At 41.6% G+C, this 24,066-nt stretch overlaps 1 protein-coding gene across 3 annotated transcripts in view; it reads left to right on the top strand.

The window, feature by feature from the left end:
- The window catches only part of LOC124145037 (tyrosine-protein kinase CSK-like), a 44,355-nt gene extending 26,600 nt beyond the window's left edge, over window positions 1-17,755 (top strand). For 2 of the 3 annotated variants that reach the window (XM_048398963.1, XM_046514685.2), the window contains exons 5-12: window positions 1,283-1,505; window positions 6,501-6,669; window positions 7,879-7,981; window positions 8,391-8,549; window positions 9,041-9,140; window positions 10,603-10,698; window positions 11,285-11,371; window positions 11,886-17,755. In XM_048398963.1, the coding sequence (XP_048254920.1) occupies window positions 1,283-1,505; window positions 6,501-6,669; window positions 7,879-7,981; window positions 8,391-8,549; window positions 9,041-9,140; window positions 10,603-10,698; window positions 11,285-11,371; window positions 11,886-12,062 (1,114 nt within the window). In that variant the 3' untranslated portion in view covers window positions 12,063-17,755. Of the gene's footprint in view, window positions 1-1,282; window positions 1,506-5,178; window positions 5,399-6,500; window positions 6,670-7,878; window positions 7,982-8,390; window positions 8,550-9,040; window positions 9,141-10,602; window positions 10,699-11,284; window positions 11,372-11,885 lie in introns of all 3 variants that reach the window. The other variant, XM_046514682.2, reaches the window with a different exon arrangement.
- The last annotated feature ends 6,311 nt before the right edge of the window (window positions 17,756-24,066 follow it).

Raw genomic sequence — 24,066 nt, forward strand, 5'->3', positions numbered from 1 at the left:
CAACAGCACCTGTCTTTTCAGGGTGTCACTATTGTGGAGGTTCCTCCTGACCCTGTTAGGATTCTCTGTAAGATTAGTTCCCCAGCAACCTATACTTCGAGTAAGAGGTAACTAAGTGGATTGGTTGGTCACGTTTGGTGACCTGGTTCATAGTGTCGATAGCGTACCCTGATAGTGTGTGATGTTGCTCATAATATCAGTCACTGGTGTGTCAGATCGAGCTGCTGTCATATAGCTTGAATATTGCCACATGTGGCATAAACAACAAACAAACAAACTGCTCTGGGGCATCATGGTCTGGCATACACAACATCAACCACATAGTTTGGTATTTGTCATGAAGTTTGTCCATGTTGACACAAAAGGATATCACTTATTCCACGGTGATGTTACCTATCTGGATGCCTGGTTAGCTCTATGGTTATTAAGTAAGGATAAGATATATGGATGAACAACTTCTTTATTACAATGAGGAGCGACGTTTTGGTGTAGGTTCTTACACCGTTATCAAGCAAGTGATGAACTTGGCTATGTGAGTCTTTGTGGCAGAATCCAGGTTGCAGTTGCTGTTGGTCTGAATCTTTCTGAGGGTGGAGTATGTTTGTTCTGTAAGAACTGATTGAAGGTAGTCCTGATGCTTTGTGATGGCATCTAGGGTGAGGGACTTGGTTTTGCATGGTGGCGCATCCGTTCTATGACGAGATGTTGTGAGGCTTTCTGGAGGATGGTGTGTGCTGCTGGTGAGTTGTCAGGGCTTCTTAGCTGTAGGCCTTTAGGTACGAGTTTGTTGTCTCCGCTTCCCATCAGGAACGTAAGGTGGCTGGATGAGTGGATGTACTCGTTTTCCAGGTTGTTGAGTCTGTTGAGTCAACACATAGCACTGCTCTATGGTATTACTTGAAGCTTTTTCAGATCTATCAAGTGGACCTGGATATCGATGATGTTGATTATCAGTTCTTGGTTTCTAGTGGAAAGGCTACTGGCTGTGCAATAATGCCACACATTTCATTTCATGAGGTGGTGTTGATGTTTCTTATGGAGCAAATGGTTTTCAGATGCAGGTGTCAGAAATTCCACCAGCGTATGTCATGCCTGATAGGGTGTCACCAAGTCTACTTGTGTCCTGAAGATGGACAGATCAAGTCTGTCATCTTGTACATTATGGTAGCTTTCAGCTTGCAAGTCATCACTAATTAAGAGTACAGAGGGTCCTTCCAAGTCAACTGCTCTCTTGTAGTCTATAGCAGGAATTGACCTCACCAAGTCTACTATTCTCTTGTAGATGGTATCATGGTCGTATGACACGGGAAGAGGCAGAACGTCTGTTGAAATTTCAGGAGGATGGAGTGTTTTTGATTCGTGACAGTGTCCATTACCATGGCGACTACACCTTATCAGTTGTGTATGAAGGGAGAGTTGATCACTATCGGGTGTTGGCTCGTAACAGAGAGCTGGAAGTGGATGGAGGAGATTGTACATTTCACAACCTGATAGAGTTGGTTCAGGTAGCTTGGATGTCTCTTGTGTTGCCTTGTCTTCCCTCTCACACTTCAAGACTAGCACTCTCCATGTCTCACTCTAATATGTCAGGACCTTTGTAAAAGCCATCTAGCCTCACACATCAAGAGTAGTGTATGTGTGTGTCCAGCTGGCCTCACACCTCAAACCCGTGACGATCCGGGGTAGTAGAGGTCTTCAGCAAACCATGCTTGCTGTAAAAGGTGACTATGCTTGTTGTATCGGGTTGACTTGGTTGATGCATGTCATCATATCCCAATTGTGTAGAATGATGCTCATGATATCAATCACTGGATTTTCTGGTCCAGACTCGATTATTTACGGACCGTCGTCACAGTAAACTAGGTTATAACAAACTCAAAGGGACTACTATTTTAGTTCGTTATAACCATAGTTCGTTATAAGCATATATACAGCATAACTACAGAAAATAGTCGGGACTAAAAAGTCAGTTCGTTATATACGTCAGTTTGTTATAAGCGTGTTCATTATAAGGGTGTTCGTTATAACCGTAGTTTACTGTAGCTAGAATATTGCTGAGTGCTGCAATATTGCTGAGTGCAGCGTTAAACAACAAACTCACACCTCAGGACTGGCACACCTGTGCATAGATAGTGAGTCTCACACCCAAGGAATAGCATACCTTCATGGCCACTAGTAATACCTTTCATTTGTTAGGACGGCGTACACAAAAAATGTTGTGTTCATACTGCCTTGGATTTAAATAGGCTATGTTTTTTTTCGCACCATGTCAAAATAGTTATCCATTTGTTAGAAATAATTCTATGGCTGGACACATGGTAAATCAATAATGATTTGACTCTGGTGGCTACAAGCCACTTCATACTGCAGTCTGTGTCACAGACATTTGAGTCCAGTATCTCAGTTGACATCAGTTCGAGTAGATTATGGTGCTTTTTACCAAAGCATACAAGACTGAAAGACATTTTAAGAGACCAAGGCTTTGGACTAGTGGCTAAAGTTGCAGAGTGCATACAGACTCATGGCATCCATACATTTATGTATATCATACCTGACATGGGTACAATGTGTGAGGCCCATTTCTGGTGTCCCCTGCCGTGATATTGCTGGAATATTGCTAAAAGTGGCGTAAAACCATACTCACTCACTCACTCATTTCTGGTGTCCCCCGCCGTGATATTGCTGTAATATTGCTAAAAGCGGTGTAAAACCAGACTCACTCACTTATGTTCATCAGATATATCAGCATGGTCAGAGAGCACATTATGCACATCGTACAACAAGAAAGCAGGGTTCACTAGTCTGTTAGACTCGTCATAATCTGGAGCGACACATTATTTTATCCCCAAGTGTAGTTATTTTATATAAATAACTAGTCCGAAAGGAGTTGGATGAGACCAATGTTGTCTGCCACTGGACAGCCAACCTGCTGGCCTTGTAGTGTGAGAGGGATAAAGGGGGTTGTCATTGTGTGCACGGTGTCCTAGGTTAGTGCACAGAGCACCTGGTCGTGTGTGTTTGAACATGTAATCATGTGGAAGTTTGTTGTTGGTCTCAGTCACCATTTTGTCCAGTGCATTGTGGGTACTAACCATGTACTGTGCACATCCCTGTGTGGTTGCCTCCCCTTGTCACAGCCTGGCATGAACCTACCTTGATTATATCTCTATGCTTGATGATATCCAAGCTATTGCATTCCACCAATGTGTGAGCATGTTTGCTGTCATGTGTGTACAAACATTAACATTATAACATGTCATACTTCCTCACAGTTTAAGGAATAATAAAAACAACATATTAACACTTAGGCTGATGCAGGTCACTCACATGATGTAGTTTTTCTGGCGCTGGTGAATTCTTTCTTGTTTTTCTGCATCTTGTTTCAACCTATATCACCATGATTGCTATTCATCACATTTTCACTTTTTATGTCTCTATATGCTATTTTTGAAAGTATGTGATCCAAACAGCTTATGTGTTCACATGTGCATGAAGGAGCCATTCCCACTTGTATTCATGACAGTGGTCTAAGGTGATGCTGTGCACAGATGCATCCCTCACTTGTGCCAGGATCTGCAGATTTAGGGTTTGAATCCCAGGTTTATATTGATTATGACCCTTGGTTTGCCAGCACCAACCCAAGCGATGTGGTAACAGTTGACTTGCATCACTTGGGTCGTTTCTTCTGCACTAAGCTGCTATGCCATGCTATAACTGAAACCTAACTCACTCACTCACTCACTCACTCACTCCTTCAGTCCTCCACTAAACATCTGCGTGTCGGCTGATCATGCTGATTACATGTACCTTTGCTGATGACATTTCATTGACTGATAACACATGTCAACAACATAGGGATGCTCTGCCTGGGTTTGGAATTTAAAGTTTGCAACGAATGTTTTGCAGTTGATATATTACATTATCTTATCTCATCTAGTGATGGTTGTTTATTTTGCAGAATCGTCTGTGCGAAACGGATTTGATATTTTTCAAATAATCTGTTCATGTGAATGTCAGTTGAATCGATTTGGTTTGTGGTTTCAAATTATTTGACATTGCTTGACTGGTGGTTTACTGAGTGGCAGAACTGATGGTTTGAACTGACAAAATTGTATCCTTGACCCTGGCCCATCTCTCAGGGAGATATGGGTGTCCCTTGTCTCCGGCTCATGTATGTGGGTGTCCTGTACTGAAGTTATCACAATTGTGCTGCCCTAGTTCAAGTTACCACCATTGTCTCATACTACAATGTCAATATCGATCTTCCTCAACAATGACTTTGATGTGAGGAAGACAGCCTGCTTCCCACAGTTAATAGCTTGTTGGGCCAGGTTATGCGATACAGCATCCTGTTGCGTCTATTACATCCTCCTGCCCCAGGTGTAGTTTAACAGCTGCCACCAGATACCAGAAAGTTGAGCAAGACAAGAACTTCCTTACAATCTGATAATATATCATCCATCTAGATTAGCATTGGTATCATGTGACTCAGATTGTCGTGAGAGCAGACAACAAGGATGTCACGTTCTTATTTGCTAAGGCAACATGTCATAATTTTATGGTTTACAGATTGGACTGGAGGCAAAAAAACATTATCTTTTATGCATTACATATTAAGGACCATATTGGGTGGAGTGATAAACCTGAGCTTTGTCCGATTCTGTGATCAATGTGGGCTCTATCAAATAAGTTTCACATTTTGAGTTTGGTCCATCCGTGTTTTGTTGGATTATCAGTGATGGGCGTACCAGACAATTTGGTTTCTTGTTGGGTGGTATTAACAGTGACAACTTGTTATAGAAATGTCATATCAAAATGTTGGATGGGTGGGTCAAGGTTTGTTCCATGCTCTATTTAATTGCCAGTTCCCATGGTTACATAGTTCTGTTTGTGTCACTATATGTAAAGTGTGGACATGTGTCCAATTCATGAATCTTTTTTACTCTCTTTATACCCATCAGATATAAGGATTTATGAATTAGATTTTCAATTATTTTGTCTTATCCTAAATACGTTTCTCTTTCCTTGGCTAACACCATAGCTAAAAGTGATCGAGGATCTTGGACAGATTATGGGAAGTCTGTGATTGTAGCCGAGTTGACTGACCCATTCTCTACTCATGACACTAGTCCCTTGTAGTGACAGCTCTGTGTATGCTTCCCCCTGCTTTCCTTGTAGATGGTTTCATGGTAAAATAACACGGGTTCAAGCTGAGGTGCTGCTGAAGCCCCCTGAAGATGGTCTGTTCCTTATACGAGAGAGCAGCAACTACCCCGGGGACTACACGCTGTGTGTGTGTTGTGGCAATAAGGTGGAACATTATCGCATTCTCTACCGCAACAACAGGCTCACGGTTGATGAAGAGGGGTATTTTCGGAACCTGGCCGAATTAGTACAGGTAGCAGAACAAATTGAGAAATTACGAACCAAACTTGATGAGCTATAAATACATGACCATAGAGAGTGTACAGAAGTGCATTACTAGAAACCTGAAAGGGAGTTAATATGTTCAGCTTGAACACATGGACGACCATGGTTGTAGCAGATGTGAAGGAAGTAGGCATGATAATCAATTGAAGTAATTTACTTGTGCACTTCGGAATGATGTTGCACTACAGCTCTAAGCATTGGGAGAATGCTTCTATACCAATGTCAGGGGTGTGGAAAATCAATGTCTGACTTGCCCAGTTTGTTGCATCAGATCGTCTGACACAAAATACAGTCAGCTTCAGGAGTTCAGTTGTCCATACAACCTTAAAACATAGCAGACAGTCAGTCAATTGTGATCAAATATTTGTAGCAAGTACTAAATGTAGCTTTGAAAGAATATAAGCATCATCATCATTGACCAACCTAACAGACGGCATTATGACCAATTTTGGTCATGATTTAGAACAAATCACTGTATACCATGAAGTCCTGGCAGGTCAGACTGGCTGTTGATAACATGTGATTTACATTTGATTATGGACTAGGAATGGACAAAGTCACTCTTCGTGGATGGAAATATATTTTACATCTTATTTATACATAAAAAAAATGCTTGTCTCCATTTGTGATTTTGTACAGTTTCCTTGTCCAGGGACAAGTTGCAAACAGTTGATATTTGCACACCCCTGCAATAAGTGTTAGCCCATGATAATAGTGTGACAGCATGCTGCATGCCATGTAGAAGTGTTGTACTTATACTAGCGTGGACTTGTTCAGAAACCTACGTCACAATAACAAATATTGACATCTTCAATAAACATGATGAATCTCTCTCATGCTACTATTTTCTCCAATCTACACTCAGTCATGGTTATCAGTTTCATTTTACTCATCAGATTTATATTCAACTATTTCTATTTTCAATTTCAATGTTTGATATCAATCCTTATTCCTCTGCTTCAATGAGTTTGTGTTAGCTAGAACCGCCAGGCATTGTATAAATCTCAATGTAAGAAGAGTCTGTTGTATGGATCATGTAACCTTTGTAACTCCTGTCCCTGTATTGTTAGCATTACAAGACTGATGCTGACGGCTTGTGTACAAGGCTAGTGCGCCCTGTCAAAAAGGATGGGGAGAGTTTTGCGACGGTCAGTGTACAAGATTTCCAGTCCAGCGGCTGGGTCATCAAGATGGATAATCCCTCCGATTGGGTGAAAATTGGCAAGGGAGAGTTTGGAAGTAAGTAATGTCAGGATCAAGGAAACCAGTATGTTGCAATGCTACAGATTCCTATATCATTTTAGCTTTTTTCACAAGTATTACATGTTTAATTGTCCTGGATCATGGATTCTCTCTGCCAGTTCAATTCTCCCATTTGCGAGATGAAAGTGGACGTCAAAGAAGCCAACTGTACACATGAGCATAATTAAGCGAAGTCATGTATAAACTGATCGGCAAATCACATCATCTCACCATGAACTACTTTTAAACGAACATTAGTCGTTAGAGATACAAAGTCTTTGGTCTTCCTGTCACTATATTGAAATTTCTTTTCAGTTACGATACTTGCTATGACATTAAGTATCTTTTAGACTAAATCATCCATAGTGGAGAAAATGTTTGAACAGCTGATTGCTATTTCTCGCATTTTTACGAAACAAATACACATGTAATCTTAATCTCTGAAACATTGTCCGGCATACTGTGCACAAATACCATTGAATTTGTAAATCATCATCATGATCATGTCTAGAGGAGTTTTATCGTAAAATTTTCATGTTTTCATTGACGGATTTGCAAAAGGCAAAACAAGCACACCAACTCCTATTACCGCCATGACCATAACACGAGATGCGCAGTAAAGTAGCGACATGTAATGGAAAGTAACTGCACACTATATTGGATTGCATTGTTTTTAAGTATTGTAGCATTTTACTGCTTGGGTTGTGTTTAAGATGATAATTTAAGGAATGTTTTTTGAAAAAGGAAATATGGAAATAAAAACGAATCATGTGGCAGACTTTATGATGATGCATGCAGTGCCTGATGACCAAGACTATTACTTTTTTAGCCTAACATATGTATACAAGGGATTATCTGAGAGGTTCACTATGTTACAGATGTTTACAAGGGATTATATGAGAGGTTCACTACGTTACAGATGTTTACAAGGGATTATATGAGAGGTTCACTATGTTACAGATGTTTACAAGGGATTATATGAGAGGTTCACTATGTTACAGATGTTTACAAGGGATTATATGAGAGGTTCACTATGTTACAGATGTTTACAAGGGATTATATGAGAGGTTCACTATGTTACAGATGTTTACAAGGGATTATATGAGAGGTTCACTATGTTACAGATGTTTACAAGGGATTATGTGAGAGGTTCACTATGTTATAGATGTTTACAAGGGATTATATGAGAGGTTCACTATGTTACAGATGTTTACAAGGGAGTGTACAAAGGACAGGCTGTTGCCATCAAACAACTGAAAGATAAGGACAAAGCTGAGCAGACCTTTCTCAAGGAAGCATCCGTAATGACGTAAGTTCCTTCATCCCACGTGCCAAAACATCAGTCTATCATGTCTGGGTATCTCCCATTATTTGTGTATGAGTGCCCCATCTTCAGTGGTGTGAGTGCTTTCTGCTGCCGCCATGCTTTAACAGAATTTCCATCCCAGTGTTTCTAATCACCTGAGAGTTATCTCAAAACATTACCACATCTATGTCACACTTATTTCCTGTGTGTGCATCTTGTGTGTATAACAGATACATTTTCAGCTTGGTAGACGATAATTGGTAAAAGCTAGCCATGGCAGAATGAAGTATAAAATGGCAGGTGCTTAAAAAGTGGCATGCACGACAGAGAAACTCACTACCATGCTTCTCAGTTCAGCCCTTGCTGTGTGCAGACAAGAGAAGTTGTAAATGCACTGCTTGTTTCCCAACAGGTCTCTACGACACGCCAACCTGGTCCAACTGATTGGTGTAGTCCTCAGTGATGAGTTCTTCCTTGTAACAGAGTTCATGGGTAAAGGCAACTTGGTAGAGTATCTCCGAAGTCGTGGTCGCAGTGTCATCACAAAAAAGGACCAGATTAACTTTGCCACGTAAGTTAAAAACTATAAATGGATTCATTCATTTTCATTTGCTAGTTGTCAGCTCAGCAAATTGTAGTGAGTGAGTGAGTGAGTATGGTTTTTCGCCGCTTTCAGCAATATTCCAGCAATATCACGGTGGGGGACTCCAGAAATGGGCTTCACACATTGTACCCATGTCGGGAATCGAACCTGGATCTTCGGCGTGACGAGCGAACGCTTTAACCACTAGGCTACCCGACCGCCCCTAGCAAATTGTAGACCAGTAGAGCCTTTTTTTTGAAACCGTCTTTTAGTCCATCGGTCACCAGACTTATGTCAGTTGTCATGTTAACATTTTTGGACATAAATAGGATCATTTTTTTTATTAATTTGATTTATTGTTCAGGTTCAATATTTACTGATGAATATTTAATAGCCAGTAAGATTGGTCACTTTTATAGAGGACAACTAATCTAATCAATGAAGTGATATCAGTTCACATGGAGGGTCATGTTTTGCAGTGACACGTGTGCAGCTATGGACTACCTGGAGAGTAAGAACCTAGTGCACAGGGATCTAGCAGCCCGTAACGTCCTCGTACATGAAAATGGAACAGCGAAGGTACTTTTATAATCTGTTCTTACAGTATACACTGGATTGCAAAATGATCTTGAAATAATGAAATAGAAGTAAAGAATATGGGAGGGAGACAACTGGACACCCCAAAACAGTAGTAGTATACTTATGATACTGATACAAGTAACATCAACAACAGCTGAAGTAGTTCTGTTTAAATTCCTCGCTCGGTTTACCAAACTATTTGTCTTCACAGTTTAGTAATTGATGAAGGGTAACCAGTACATGTTATTATACCCTGCAAGCAATGGGGCTGGGGATGTAGGTTTGGGCTCTTTCCAACTTTAGTGGAAACCAGTTGCTTGTTTAAACCATTGACAAGGATGACATTTTGCATACATCAATACAGAGTACATGTGTTGAATGAGTTCGAAACCCAGCATCATGAATTAATATTTGACAGAGTTATGGCCCTTGTTTGATCTTTTGACATGGTGCACAGGACAGGTTTCCTTGGAAACCACTATGGATAGAAGTATAACATTTCGCATGCAGTACTAAGGAATATGAAGTAGCTATGCGATATTCGCAGAGACCAATGAAGAACGAAGCGTGATCTATTTCACGATAAAACATTGCTCTACCATGACATCATTTCTAGAGATTCGAACATCTGCTCGCAACATGTGCCCCTCATGGTTAATTCTCCCTGGAGTATTTTATTGTACAATAAACAACTCCCACTTGTCGTTTATTTCTAAAGTACCTATTTCGGTCAAATTCGAAACACAGGATGGGGACATAATATTTTACAAAGTTATGTCCCTTGTCTGAATTTTTAGACATGATGCTCTGTACCCCACTTTGGACAGATTTTCTCAGAAACCACTTTGAGTACAAGGATGACGTTTTGCATGCATCATAAAGGGATAAATATATTGACCGAGCTTGAAAAACATCATAAAATTGCCATGCTTTAGAGAGTAACGGCACAGTACCACTTATTTCTGGGGAATCATCATAGATGACATAAGGAAGAGAATTTATGGATGTCACCTTTTTATGATAAGGAACACGTTGTTTCGGAGTATATCCTTACTCCTTCATCATTCACCTCATGAAGGAGTAAGTATATACTCTGAAATGTTGTGTAAAATCTTCACCTATGACGTCGTTTCTAGTGCAACATCATTTCGACCTCAATGCCAAAATAAGATTTGAATGACGTCAACAATGCCGTCCGGATGATGGAAACAATACGCTGTTGTCTCATGACATGATTTGACCCTAGGGAACATATGATTTTTTTTAACCCCGATATGTTTGCCCTCGAAGGTAATAATTTAGTATTTGTGCAGTTAGTAGTTGGAGAGCTCAGTGTATCGGTTCCATTTTGCATGATATTTTAGTTTTGACCCATGTATTGACTCTCATAATAGATCTTGCTGTGATGTTTTATCACAAATGATTACAGTTTAATATGTACAATGTATATGCTTCTTGGCAGGTTTCCGACTTTGGTTTAGCTAAATTTGAAGACTTCAGCACAGATGGTGGCAAGTTCCCGATCAAATGGACAGCACCTGAGGCATTACGGGACAATGTAAGTCAGAAGCAGCAGCAGACAGAACCTCACGAGTGCTAGGCAGTGGTGTTTCCTCCGTCAACACTGAAGGATAATTGTAGTGATAGTAAAAGTAACAGCTAAAAACACAAAATATTTGAATATATTATTCTTGGAGGGTAATGGTTTCAGATACAATGTCTTTGAAAGGGATATAGAAGTTGAAAGAACATGAATACATGACACTTTTGGGGGGATAACAACTTCTTTATTCTTTGTAATGACGTTTCAGGGGTACTTCTTGCCCCTTTATCATCATTTGCCCTGAAACATTGATGAAGAGGCAAGAAGTAGCCCTGAATCATTGTTACAAAGAATAAAGAAGTTGTTTCCCATAAAAAAGTGTCATCCATTCAAAAAATTCTTTTCAGTCGGTATTTTAAAATGAATCACTGGTACATCTTGGGGAAAATGTGTGTACAGCTGATTGTATTGCTGAAATAGCAATTTTAGTGAAAGCACTATTCTCGAGTGCACACTGTACCTGTCAGTCCTGTCTAAACCATACAGTCACAGTTATCCATCTTCAAAGAATGCTGATATGCTTTATCAATTGATTTTACAGGCCTTTACAAACAAATCTGACATGTGGAGTTTTGGCATTCTACTGTGGGAGATTTACTCATTTGGAAGAGTACCATATCCTAGGATAGTAAGTTCATATGTGTTCATGGTGTTCAATAATCTTCAGTGTGTTCATCATACTTTATCATTAGCATTCCATTAATACTTCATTTAAACTTTGTCCGAGGATTATATTGTGTCGTAAGATTGTTTAACAAAAAGTAGTTCAGCTAGTCGCTATGTGTAGGATAAAGCACATCTGAGGGTTTTTATGATATTTAAAACTTGCATCCGAGGGTTAAAAGAACGAGGGTTTTAAATATCATAAAAACCCAAGGGGAAGTGTTTTATGAACTTATAAACCGAAAAAAGAAACTTAAACATGATAACATTAGTATGTTTCATGCAGCTACTGGCAAAGATGTTTTTTATACCTATAACATTAGTATGTTTGATACAGCCACTGGCAGATATGGTTTTTATACCTATAACATTAGTATGTTTGATAGAGCAACTGACAAAGTTTGGGATAAATATGAAATATGAATGGTAGAATACCACAATAGTCTTCTCCGCTGATAACAAATGTATGTTTGTTTCAGCCTTTAGCAGATGTGGTGGTGCATGTAGAGCGTGGGTACCGAATGGAGGCCCCTGAGTGCTGCCCCCCTGAGGTCTACACCATCATGAAGAAAGCATGGGCATTGAAGCCTGATGACAGGCCCACATTTCACTTGGTGTTAGAGGAACTAAATGCATTGAGATCAGTGAGGGTGTAGTGTTATACCACAAATGACCAACAATGCTCCACTTGATTCTATGAGACTGTTACGCTCTGTGTCCATCTTATTCCTACCAAGTTATTTATTCCACATGACATACGAAACATTGTCTCCCAAAATATTACCGAAAGGTCTCACAAATATTCATTAAGATTCTTTATATTGTCAGTATGTAATGGTTATATGCTGTTTAAAAAATGAATTTGTTACACTTAAATTGAAACAGGAGCAATAATATTGCCTTCCAAACTGTCTCACAGAACCATCTTGATCTTGGGTGGAAGTTCGACATTCATTGCTCAGGTTCTGTTCCAGATGAAGTTTCTATACTTGATACATTCGTCAAGACATGTGCATGGCCCACACATCAACACAATTCAGTGGTGTGCACATGCCCTGCAGGTATACGTGTGGACGTCTTGCCAGCTGTTATGTGCAGGGGGGCACTGTTTGCATTTGCAAAGGTGTTGCCAGACAACATTAGATTTGAGCAGTTGCATGATATCAGTAGGTGCCCTCCAAAAACATATGTGAAGCTGTAGTCCGCCAGTGTGTGACATCAGCAGGTGCATACTTGTGGTGACACTGCATGACACAGGTGTATCCAGGCACTGTGTTGTGTGGCGATGATGTACAGCACAGCATCCTTTTACCACAACACTTGACTGACACGAACATACACCAGCTGTATACGAACCAAACAGTGTAAAGTCTGACCTATGTTCCAAGTGAAAGAAGGCTTATCTTCATTGCTACAAATAACCAATATTGTGCCTATTTTGCTTTTCTACTCAGTTACACAAATTATGTACATAATTTTACAAAAAATATTTGAGTATCCTCCATTGGTGGATATCAATACCATTGTGCTTAAATAGATGTGTGGTTTAGAAATGCCACAGGGTTTATATTGGATTGAAAGCTAGCCCTGCACAATGCACATGCATGTATGAACATGTTCACATGGATGCTTGAGTGCAAGTGTATCTATGAACACCCTCAGTCTAGTACACCTGAGAATGAGCTGCCTACACACTTTGATTACTTATTTATTGGATATAATCTTCATATCAGTTAACAGATTACCTTCCTTTGCTTTAGTACTTTTTAATAATTTTAAGTGCTTTTATTTCAACTGTCATCATGGACGTTTCAAGCCTGTACCATATTTGCTTTTTTGATTACAAAGTATTAAGTGATGGCCCATGTATCCTTGTCAAGCAAATGTAATGTTTGCATTCCTTACACACAGCTATATCACTTGTGAAGTTTGTGTTGATATCGTGAAGTGAAGTGTCTTGTCTTGCCACGCTTTGCTTCATTGTGCATCGTAGGAGCATCAGATCAAGACACAATTGTACATCAAAGCAACCATGGTGACAGTGATCAGTTTCCATGGTACAAGTAGTTTGTGTCCAAGTACAGATTCTAGTGGAGCACTGCTTGATGACAGCATTATGCACAAACAGTATCCATTGTAACGGTGGTCAGTGTCCTTTGGACATAGTCTGCAACACAGGAGCCAAAATAATTCATCTATGCAGATTTAAGTGTGTTCTGTGAAATCAGTATGTGGATGTTTCTCGAATATATTGGTGCCTTAATGTTGTGGCTGTATGTGTCTATGTGGGAGATGGTTTGTGATGATTAATCAGATGCACGCTAGTGATATTGCACAGATAGGACTCGTGAAGTGTTCAGGCTGTCCAATGGATGCCGGCTAACCACTACATCCGCTAGAATTGCTGTAAATGTTTGAGTGTTACTGAACCCAATGGCAAAGAATTGTGTGGGTTTGCATCTGCAATGGAAGTGAACTGAATACTGCTTCGTGTTGAAAATGTTGGCTGAGAAATGTCTGTTTGCTGGAAATCCATGTATGTCATGTTGTCTTCTGGGTTGCTCTTGGTTGATAACCTTTGAGATGGTATCTCAGTCAGTGGAGAGTTGACTGTCAGTGTTTTAGGCTTCTGTGACGCTGTCCTATGCAGCCATTGTGTCCTGTGTATATATTCCCCTTTGTTGTCAAGTGGTCACTGCACTTGTAAATGCTTCCTGTTAATGAGCATTATTGACCAAGATTCCTCATTACGTGTTCTAAGGTATTCGAGCTACTTTTTTCAAACATGTAGCTCATCATGCTCACAAAGATCTTTGTATGGACTAAATGTTTCTGAATATTCACTGATCCTTGCTATCCTGCTGATGTAAGATGTATGTTTTGCAATACTCTTATTTCTCCTTGGTGGTTCATTCTACAGTGATCTGATCAAACACCTTGGCTAACTGAAGTGATTGAACTGTACAGGTGCTGAATCAACAGCTTGTCACAACACATTGTTTGTACTTAGCAATAGTACTGAGTGATGCCTTTCAGTACTAAAAATCATTGTCACAAAAAGTAATTGCAGGCAATTACATATCTTCATGATTGATGCTTTCCTAATTAAAGTTTATGTTTATGTTTGCAGTTAAAGCTTGGTTTTTGGATTTTATTACTGCTATTAAGATACTGTTTGTTTTGTCAGCTTATTTTGGATCTGCTTTAGGAAAGGTTTTGTTTCTCCATATCATTTCTCTCAGTCACTATTCTGTATGTCATCCTCATTTTATCATCAACTATTTGTACAGTTTTTGTAGAATTTTTATGACCATGATGACAAGGTTAATTAATTACATGTGAGAAAATGAAAATTTGATGCATGTCAAAATCTCCAAATAGCCTCGGTTATTTTATGCACACTATGGTTATTATAAGGGTAACGCTATTTTTCAGGGCATTATCATTGGCAGAACCCCAAGGTCTTCCATTAACTGCCCGACGAAGGAGTGCAGTTGAAAAGACTGGAGGCTTCTGCAAGTGATAATGCCCTTAAAAATTAGCGTTACCGTTTTTATAGCTAAAATGGATGGAATTTGTTATCAAATAAAAAGAAACAACAATATCGGTTTTGAAACATTTACTGCAATCAACACGAATGTCACTGACCCACTTTTACAAATATGGAAACGTCATAGAACAAACCAGATGACGTCACTATTAAAAGTGACGTCACCTATCCCTGTCCTATGACGTCAGCTAACAACGGGCGTGATAAGGCCCGTCGTCAAGCAATATGAGGGCATGATCAAGTTACAGTGGCCCGCTCATTTCTGATAACATGCGGGTGGTTTAATGATAATTCTATCCATTTTAGCTATAATATGATATAAGGCAGGTAACATGATAATGCTGACAACTTCCTCATCTAGTGCTCATCAGATTGTCATCCTCTCATGGATACTGTCACGTTACTTGTGTCTGGTATACAGGTGGACTGCACTAAGCACAACACTGTCAATTTGTCTGCCAATTTTACAGTAAATAATGAATGTTTTACACCTTTCGAAATCTCCTCAGTCATGCTTGTCACCAAGTGACACCAGTACTACCATGCCTCATGCCTAGTATTGTGGTTGAAGGAAGACACAGTATTGTGCTTGTGCCAATGAAGTCCTTCAGTTCAGGTCTGTTATCTACCCAGTAGCCAGAAAGTTAAACAAGCTCAATATCATATACTACTCAAAAGAAGATAAAGAACACCCATTTTTTTCATATGGCTATATTAATTCTGTCACAGCAAGTGGTTAGTATCGCACACAACCTCCCAATTGTGGGTGTTTTCTAACTTGTTTTGAAGAGGATACAATGACAAATACATATTTTGTTCATATTTACGATCATATAGTCAGAAAACAGTCACAGCAACAGGTGGTACTGTCCATTCTACTCAAGTAACATCCTATCATAATAGGTGTCATTGAAATATCTGTGATTGTTTAAATATTTCATTTGTGTTGTTCTCTTTTCTTAGAAAACCATGAACTGTGTGTAGTATTTATTATGAGGTGACTACTATGCATATTGAACACCATAGTCCATTTACATGTGGCCAACATGTTTGTTGTCATTCACCACTGGTATCATTTCATTATTTTTGTAGATCTGTATCAACGTTCAGCTATGTTGGAGGTAGTTTCAAAGGACTGACTGCTGTAAGTCTTATGCTGAAACGGGGGGTTCGAAGATGGTCCTGTCAGACCAGTTACTTTGTAAACATGACCCCTCAACATTAGGTGTCTTTCTGCGTGACAGAAAAGTTTAACAGTAACAGGACAAAAAGTATTTTTAGCTCTTATCTAGGATTCAAGCAGATTTTGTATGGGCTGCATTGTTTTGAAAGACTTTAAGAATTTATAAAACTTTGTAATAGACTAAATCTTTTAGCAACTACCAACTTATAAAAAAATGCAGATAATAGTTCCCCGAGACCCTTTGACATTAGCTGTATCAGCGTGATCAGTAGAGATTATAACCCCATACTCTGGTGTATTGAAAATGCATTCTTGTATTTTGTAGTTTTTGCAATTTATTATTTTTGTAGCACATTATTTCATCTGATTGTTAACAACATGCTTAGGTCATATCAAAATATCAGAGTGACATGTTGCCTGATGATGTTCTGGGAGTACAGAATATTGTATTACAGTATCCTGACAGTTAGTCTTGCACATTGTTATGCTTATAACACCATGCCATAAACCATGTTTTATTTGTAGTTCCACTAGCTATACGTTGTTGCTACTATACTATGTACTGCACCGATACTTGACCCTCATATGTGATGAAAATACCATTTCACGATTCGGGCACTGAGTATGCTCCGGCAGCTAGTTTGGTGTCTGAAACTTTCAAATTACCTTGAGATGGAGGCTTGGAAAGGAACCAGTACTAACATAACTGCTGTTTGAACCCTAATTTTGGATGCCATAAGTCATCTGTATGGAGGATGCTACAACTCATTGATAGATGCCATAGCGGTTGATGCAGTTTGTTCAATGGTGCATGCATTGATCCATATGCATCTTCCCAAGGCAAGGGAGCTAACTGACTATAAAAGTCTAATTTTACACCCTTGCCGATCTAGGCTGGAATAATGGAATTATGTTTTGGCTGGACTAAGTCTTTGGGTAGTCCAATCAAAACCCTTTACAAAATCGACATCCGCTTCGTAAACAGCTGTGCAGGATTTGCAAAGCATGTGTGCTGCCAACTTAGCCTCAACAGATATTTTCCAAATCTTTTCAAGTTTTTAATCAAGATGCTCATGTCATTTGATACACTTTAGTAAGACACATCTGAATACAGTATAGATCTTGATTACAATCAGATCGTCTTCACCGGGTGCCGCCATTTTGTTGAAAGTAAATGCAATTGATATGAAAGGTGTAATATGATTGGTCAATAGGAGGGACAGAAGGAACTGATCTATAAATACCCACTGGTGGCACTATGATCAAGCCAAGAAATTCCTGCCTAGTTCGTCAAGGGTGGAAACTGGACTTCATACAGTCAATTAACTCCCTTGTGAACTTCATGTGAATAGCCCTTCCTTGAACAATAAACAACAATGAACTTAATGCAAGCAATTGACACTTGCATTCTTTGCATTAATTTCATAATTTCCAGTATCTGGTTGATACAATTGAGCTATTTGGTGGTTGCAGTACAGAGGAGTAGTCAGATGGTATAGGATGCTGGAACCAGTGTGTTTATTGTAGCCTTCTCCATCGACAGCTTCTGCCTGACAGAATGGATGTATATTTGTACATGGTATAATCATAATAACAAATAAACATATTCAAATTTACAAGCTTGTTATGTTTTATTTTGCCTGCATATGTCAGAGGTATATATTAAATAGCGTTCAGATTCTCTGAAACCTTCCATTTTGAGTAATTTTGCTGGCACTTTTAGAATGTGCATGTGACATTGCAGTCATCAAGCTCCTAGCAACCACCTATTTCTGATCATCAGTTGTGGAATTAATACCAATTCATGTCAGGTAACTTCATCTGTAAATGACCTTGGAAGCATTTTCGTGTCATCATCTGTGAAGATCTGTAGGTCAACCTGTGAAGATGTTAGCAACACATTCTCGTAGTAAGAGGCAACCAAGGGGATTAGGTGGTCAGGCTCGCTGACTTGGTTGATGCATGTCATCCTCATATTGCTGAGTGTGGCAGTATACAACAAACAAACAAGCAGATGGATCTAGGTCATCAGCCCATATAGCCTAAGCTACAAAGCAGCCAATGAGCTATCGAATGTCTCGGTGCACTTCCCACGATCCCCGGGTTTTATTCCCCCAAAACTCATTCCCGCCCAACGTCTCCAATTCATAGTAGCCCTGTTCGACACTCTGCAAGGTCTGATGTTCGTTCACCTTCAACGGCACCAATGGCAACAACTCCTGGGCCTCCTAACATCGGCGCTGGCGCTTACTGTACGGGTACTCTTCAATATTTTCTCGCGCCCTTTATCAGGATCAAGGATTGTCACACGCTGATCTCTCTACCGCTCAATCTCCATCCTCATCTTCAATGGTGGCTGGTCGCGTCGAATGTTTGCGAAGGGGTCTCCTTGACGCCATTCGTGCCGTCCCTCCATCTGTTCGTCGATGCTTCAACCGTCGTTTGGGGAGCACATTTTCAAGATCGGCAAGTAGCAGGGCGGTGGTCCGACGTTGAGTGTTGCCTTCACATCAACAATCTCGAGTTCAAGGCAGCCATTATCGCGATTTCGCATTGGTCGAACCTTCTCTGGTCCCCCTCCTCATGATCCAGTCCGACAACGCGGCGGCAGTCCATCAACAGGATGTCCCTACTCTCACTTGCTCTAGAGTTTTTTCTTCTCATCGACTCCCTCACCATGCATGTCCGCGCTCTGCACATTCCGGGGGTATTCAACGTCATAGCAGACTCCCTGTACCGACCAGACAGACCATCACCAACCGAGTGGTCTCTTCATCCACAATCAGTCCAATGGATTTGCCAACTTTATCGGGCCCGGGAAGTAGACCTCTTCGCCACGCACTTCAACGCTCAACTATCCCGATTCATATCTCCCATCCCCGACGCTCGGGCTTGGGAGCATGACGCTTTAGTGATCTCGATCTCGTGGGAGGGTCTCAATGCCTAAGCCTTTCTCTCGACAGGGCTCCTTCACCGGGTCGGCACCAATAGCCTGTCTCTGATTTTGCTCGCGCCCTATTGGCCAACACACTGGTTCCCCACCTGGCTCGCCGACTTTATCCTCGATTTCATCCTCTTCCGCTCCGCGACGACCCCCCCCCCCCCCCCCTTCAGCCTCTCTGTCGGTGGCTCCATCAGTCTCTGACAACGCTCCATCTTTGCGTTTGGCGCAAATGGTTACTCCCAGCGGGTAGCAAAGACCATCACTGCTGCCCATCGTGCTCTACTGTGTTCGACTCGGAAACTTAGGGGATCTACGTTGGCAACCTACCTCGCGGCTATTAACTCCGTCATTGCCACTACTTCCGGTGCGAAGGTTTCCACGGTTACGGAGCAATAATCGCACATCCTTCCCTACAAATTAGCCGACCAAGCTGCTCTTTTTCGGCCTCCTTGGTGGGACCTAAACGTTATTTTTCAACACATTGTTTACGGCGATTATGAACCACTGTCGGAGACGGACTTCCAGACAATCGTCTTTTTGTTGGCTTTGGCCACCGCTGCACTGGTTAGCGAAATTCATGCTTTGGATGTCACAAGGGTCCAGTTTGACAGATCCGGAACTTGCAAAACGTTCCTTGGGCTCCGTTGGGATTTCCTCGGCAAAGAACCAACTTCCCCGACAGCCGGACCGGCTATTTACGATTTCCCCGATCTCGGCTTTTTGGGGGATCGAACGACCATGAAGACCTCTCCTTGTGACCGGTTCGGGCGCTTCGAATATATCTCGATGCGTCTCGCCTCCACAGTCGTTCCCGGAAGAGACTTTTCATCCCATTGTCAACCGTGTCTTCGTCGGAAATTTCTTGTTCGACACTATCCTTCTGGCTCCGCTCCATCATTCTGCGAGGTATACATTCGCCGGGCTGCTTCCACCTACAAAGTCCAATCCTCACGAGACTCGTGCGCTTACTTCTACCATGGCCCTCCATAGTAACTGCACCCTTTCAGCCGTCATGGAAGGGTGCTATTGGAAGTCTGATTCTTTTTTCTCGTCTCACGACCTTCGCGACATTTCAGTCACAGACGTACAAGGGCTTCACAAGTTCGGTCCGTTGGTGTTGGCACAACTGTCTAGCCCCAGTTCACGCAGATAATAAACTGCTATGCTTTGTAATCCTTGCGGGTTCCAATTATTCATACAGTATAAATCATTGAACATTTACGTGGTATTACGTGTTTTTTTTATGTTCGATTTTTCACAGATCGGGTCCCTTATGGAGGGTGTATTAGTTGGTCTGTAGAGACCTATAAATCTTAATTTACGAAGTGAACAATTGTTGCGTCTGATCATATACATTCAGTCACAATCGGTTCGTTTGTGTTCGTACAACAACTGTCTCACGCAGAACATAAACTGTTATTATACTAGGTAATCCAAATAATTAAACATTTACGTGGCGTTACGTGTATTTTGATGTGTCGGGTTTCCCATGCATACACTCGAATGTGTTAGTAGAGGCGTTAAATGAGTTACCAAACTCTGTGGTACGTGGGGGATAGTTGCTGTGTTTTGTTTGAAGAATCGATATCCTTCCAGGATCGATTTTAAGTCGTCTGCCGTTTTTCGCTCACGAGTTTATGTCTTTTAGACACTAGACAGTTTTCAAAATTTAAAACAAATTGAAAATGGCACTGTCTAGAGCGAGCTTCTCACGCACATCTTACGGTTGTAGTCTATACAGGTTAGGGTATCTGCGGCCCATCATCCAAAGTGTGAAATGGGATAAGTTTATAGATTTGGATATTTTAGTAAAAATTGTATATTTATATACTCATCCTATCTCGCACGCGATAGGCCCACCAGACCATCCCCGCATCTCATTTACTCTAGGGGCACGGGTGGCCCAGTCGTCTAAGGCGCCGCGATTCGCTGTGCAGAGTTGCGTCGCCTGGGCACGCCAGAAACCTATGATTGTGGGTTCGAATCCCGGTTCGCCCCGATTATGTTTCTAGGTTTGTCAGCACCATACCCGTGCTCGTGGGTTTCACCGAAGTGGTAAACGTCTGAGACCTGCATCACTTCTGGCTTTCCTCCCACATTAAGCTGACACGCCGCGATATAACTGGAATACTGTTAAAAGCGGCGTTAAACCCAACTCACTCACTCACTCACTCATTTACTCTAGCCGAAAGAGAATGAATTGGTAGAGGCGCACACGTGGTCAGTTCAAGCAGGCACGGCGTGCACGAGAGGCATGTAATTGACCAAGCTTTTGGACGTAACCGTGGAGATGCTGGGGGCTTCGGAGGCTTTTTTTTATTTTCAGAACCTGGAAACATGACTCAAGCACGTCCCACATAGGATCGAAGAAGAAGTTGGAAATGCAAGGATAAGGATATAAATATAAAACTTATACTACAATTTCGAACACTATAAATAAATACCACTGGTTCCTAAAACAAATAAAATCTGAAGACTTAGAATCCCTCAGTCAAAAAGGCCAAATTCACGCCATCCGTGGCATGAAACGGACCAAAAAAACACCAAACATAAATAACTCAACAAACTCCAATAAATAAAGCAAATAATCTAGCAAACCATTTCTCAGCCAGTAGTAGCAATAACAACTTCAAAAAGGAATTCCAAAAACAACTACAAAATTAATATAAATTCTCCAAATTACCCAAAGACAATAACCTAGAAATAAACATCCCATGCGCAACAGAGGGACTGTTCCATGTACTAAATATTCGACAAAAAGGAATAGCCCCCGGACTAGATCTAACCTCATAACAAATAATTACAAAAATGCCCCAAGATCTTCAGGAATCACAACTAAAACTATACAATTTCGTCTACCAAAACGGTCAAGTCCCTACTTCATGGAAAGAGGCATTGGTGATCCAAGTACCAAAGCCAAACAAACCGGCAGACGAAGCTAATTCTTATATACAAATCTCCCTCACCTCAAACGTAAAGCCATGGAGGCAATGGTCAAAAACAGGCTCTAACACTATCTAGACCAAAATAACATAATAAACCAAGATCAAAGCGGTTTCACCCAAAACCGCTCTACCTTAGATAACCTCGCCCGCTTAGAACAATACTGAACCGCAAAAGAAACGCGAGTACTGTGTGACTGTGAAATATGGTTTATTCAAAAAGCGACAGAGAGGTCAATAAGTCTGAGACAGTTTTGCACGTTCTTGCTTTGGGCCGATCACACACATGGAAATGGTGGGGTGGGAAATGTCAGTACCTCGTATGCCCTCCCTGTGTGTTCAACACAGCCATACACCTACGGTACATGGAGTGTAGCAGGCGGTTCACGAAGGCCATAGGCACCTGTGCCCACACCCTGACGAAAGCTGCCTCCAGATCAGCACGAGTTCTTGGTGTTGGTACCACCTGGTTCAGCCGTCTCTGTATTTCATCCCACAGGTGCTCGATCGGGTTTAAATCCGGGCTCATAGCCGGTCATGGCATGGTTTGGATGTTGTGCTGGTGCAGGAAGTTCCTGGTGAGCCTGGCCGTGTGGGGACGCGCGTTGTCCTGCTGGAACACGTGGTTCTGGTGACGTGCGAAGTAGGGTACGATGTAAGGTCTCAGGATCTGGTCAATGTAGCGTTGCGCTGTGATGCCATTCCCCCTGCCAGCGCCAATATTGTGAAACACATGAGGGCCAATTCCATGATGCTCTGACCACCCCACGGGTCTCTTTCCACGACACAATGGTCCTGTTATAAGGTTAAAAGTGCATCTCAGAAACTAATGATAATAAATAGAACCCATTAGATATAGTTCGTGACAGAACTTGTAATTGGAAAGGAATCAATAGAGAAAAGACATTTCACATTTATCATTGGATTGGTCTCTGGCTATTGTCCATGAGTTAATGAAACAAATGGGGAATTACAAGATATAATCCATTTGGAGCTTCGGAGCGAGTCACAAAATCAATAGAGAGATGAGCAATCTGGCACGTAGGCTTTTGGTATTTTTCCGATGGCGACACACATGAGTTCATGGTCAGATCTAAACTTGTAACGAATCAAATGGAGGTATTGAGACATGTGACAAGGACAGGTCAGGCTCGAACACTATAAAATGATACCCTCAACATTAGGAGAGGAGAGCGCGGTTTGCAGTCGATCGAGTCGAATCCCGATCGTTCTAAGTTTCCACCAGCTAGTGACGAGCCTGGCCAGTCTGATCCTGTTCTGTAGTGATAGATGGGCTGAGAGTAAGTAAAACTATGTGAGTATAAACTGGTGTTGCGTTTCTTTATTATGCGGGTGTGCATGCTGATAGAGACAACTTGGAGTAAGGGTCATTAGGCCAATCAGTCCTCGACGGAGCCGAGCCGCGGCGGACAAGGCGAGGGCAATGGCCTGGCTTAATTGACCACAAGGACCAGGAACGGCAATACATTTAGTAACTGTAGCAGGGTCGCACTGGACGCCCGAAACCAGTTACGACAGTCCGTATAGCGTTCACCCCTCCTTCGCCACACCCTCACTCTCCCAACAGACGTGGATCCACAATACCGGCTCTCGTCAGAGAAGACAATTGTCCTCCATTGTTGATACCGCCAATGTCGGTGTTATGTAGCCCATTTAAGCCGTGCCTGGCGGTGGCGGGCGGTGAGGATGGGCACTCGAGCGGGCCGACGGCAATACAGGTTGTTGGTAGTCAGCCGACGTCCTTACCGTATCGTCACTGATCGGTCGCTTTCTAGTGCCAATGGTGTTTCGAGCTGTCACACTGGCTGGTCTAAAGCAATCCCGTAGGTGTTGGCTGTGGATGAACCGATCCTGCCTGGGCGTGGTCACTCGGGGGCGTCCACGTCGGGCGCGGTCTGCAGTACTGTTTGTGATGTTGTAGCGCTGCTGCAGACGGTGGATTGTGCTGACGTGAACATTGAAAGTGTTGGCCACAACCTGGGACCGTTGTCCAGCTTGTAATCGACCGATCGCTTGTTCT

This window comes from Haliotis rufescens, unplaced genomic scaffold, assembly GCF_023055435.1.
Source record: "Haliotis rufescens isolate VD_foot unplaced genomic scaffold, xgHalRufe1.0.p SCAF_1, whole genome shotgun sequence".
NCBI lineage: Eukaryota > Metazoa > Mollusca > Gastropoda > Lepetellida > Haliotidae > Haliotis > Haliotis rufescens.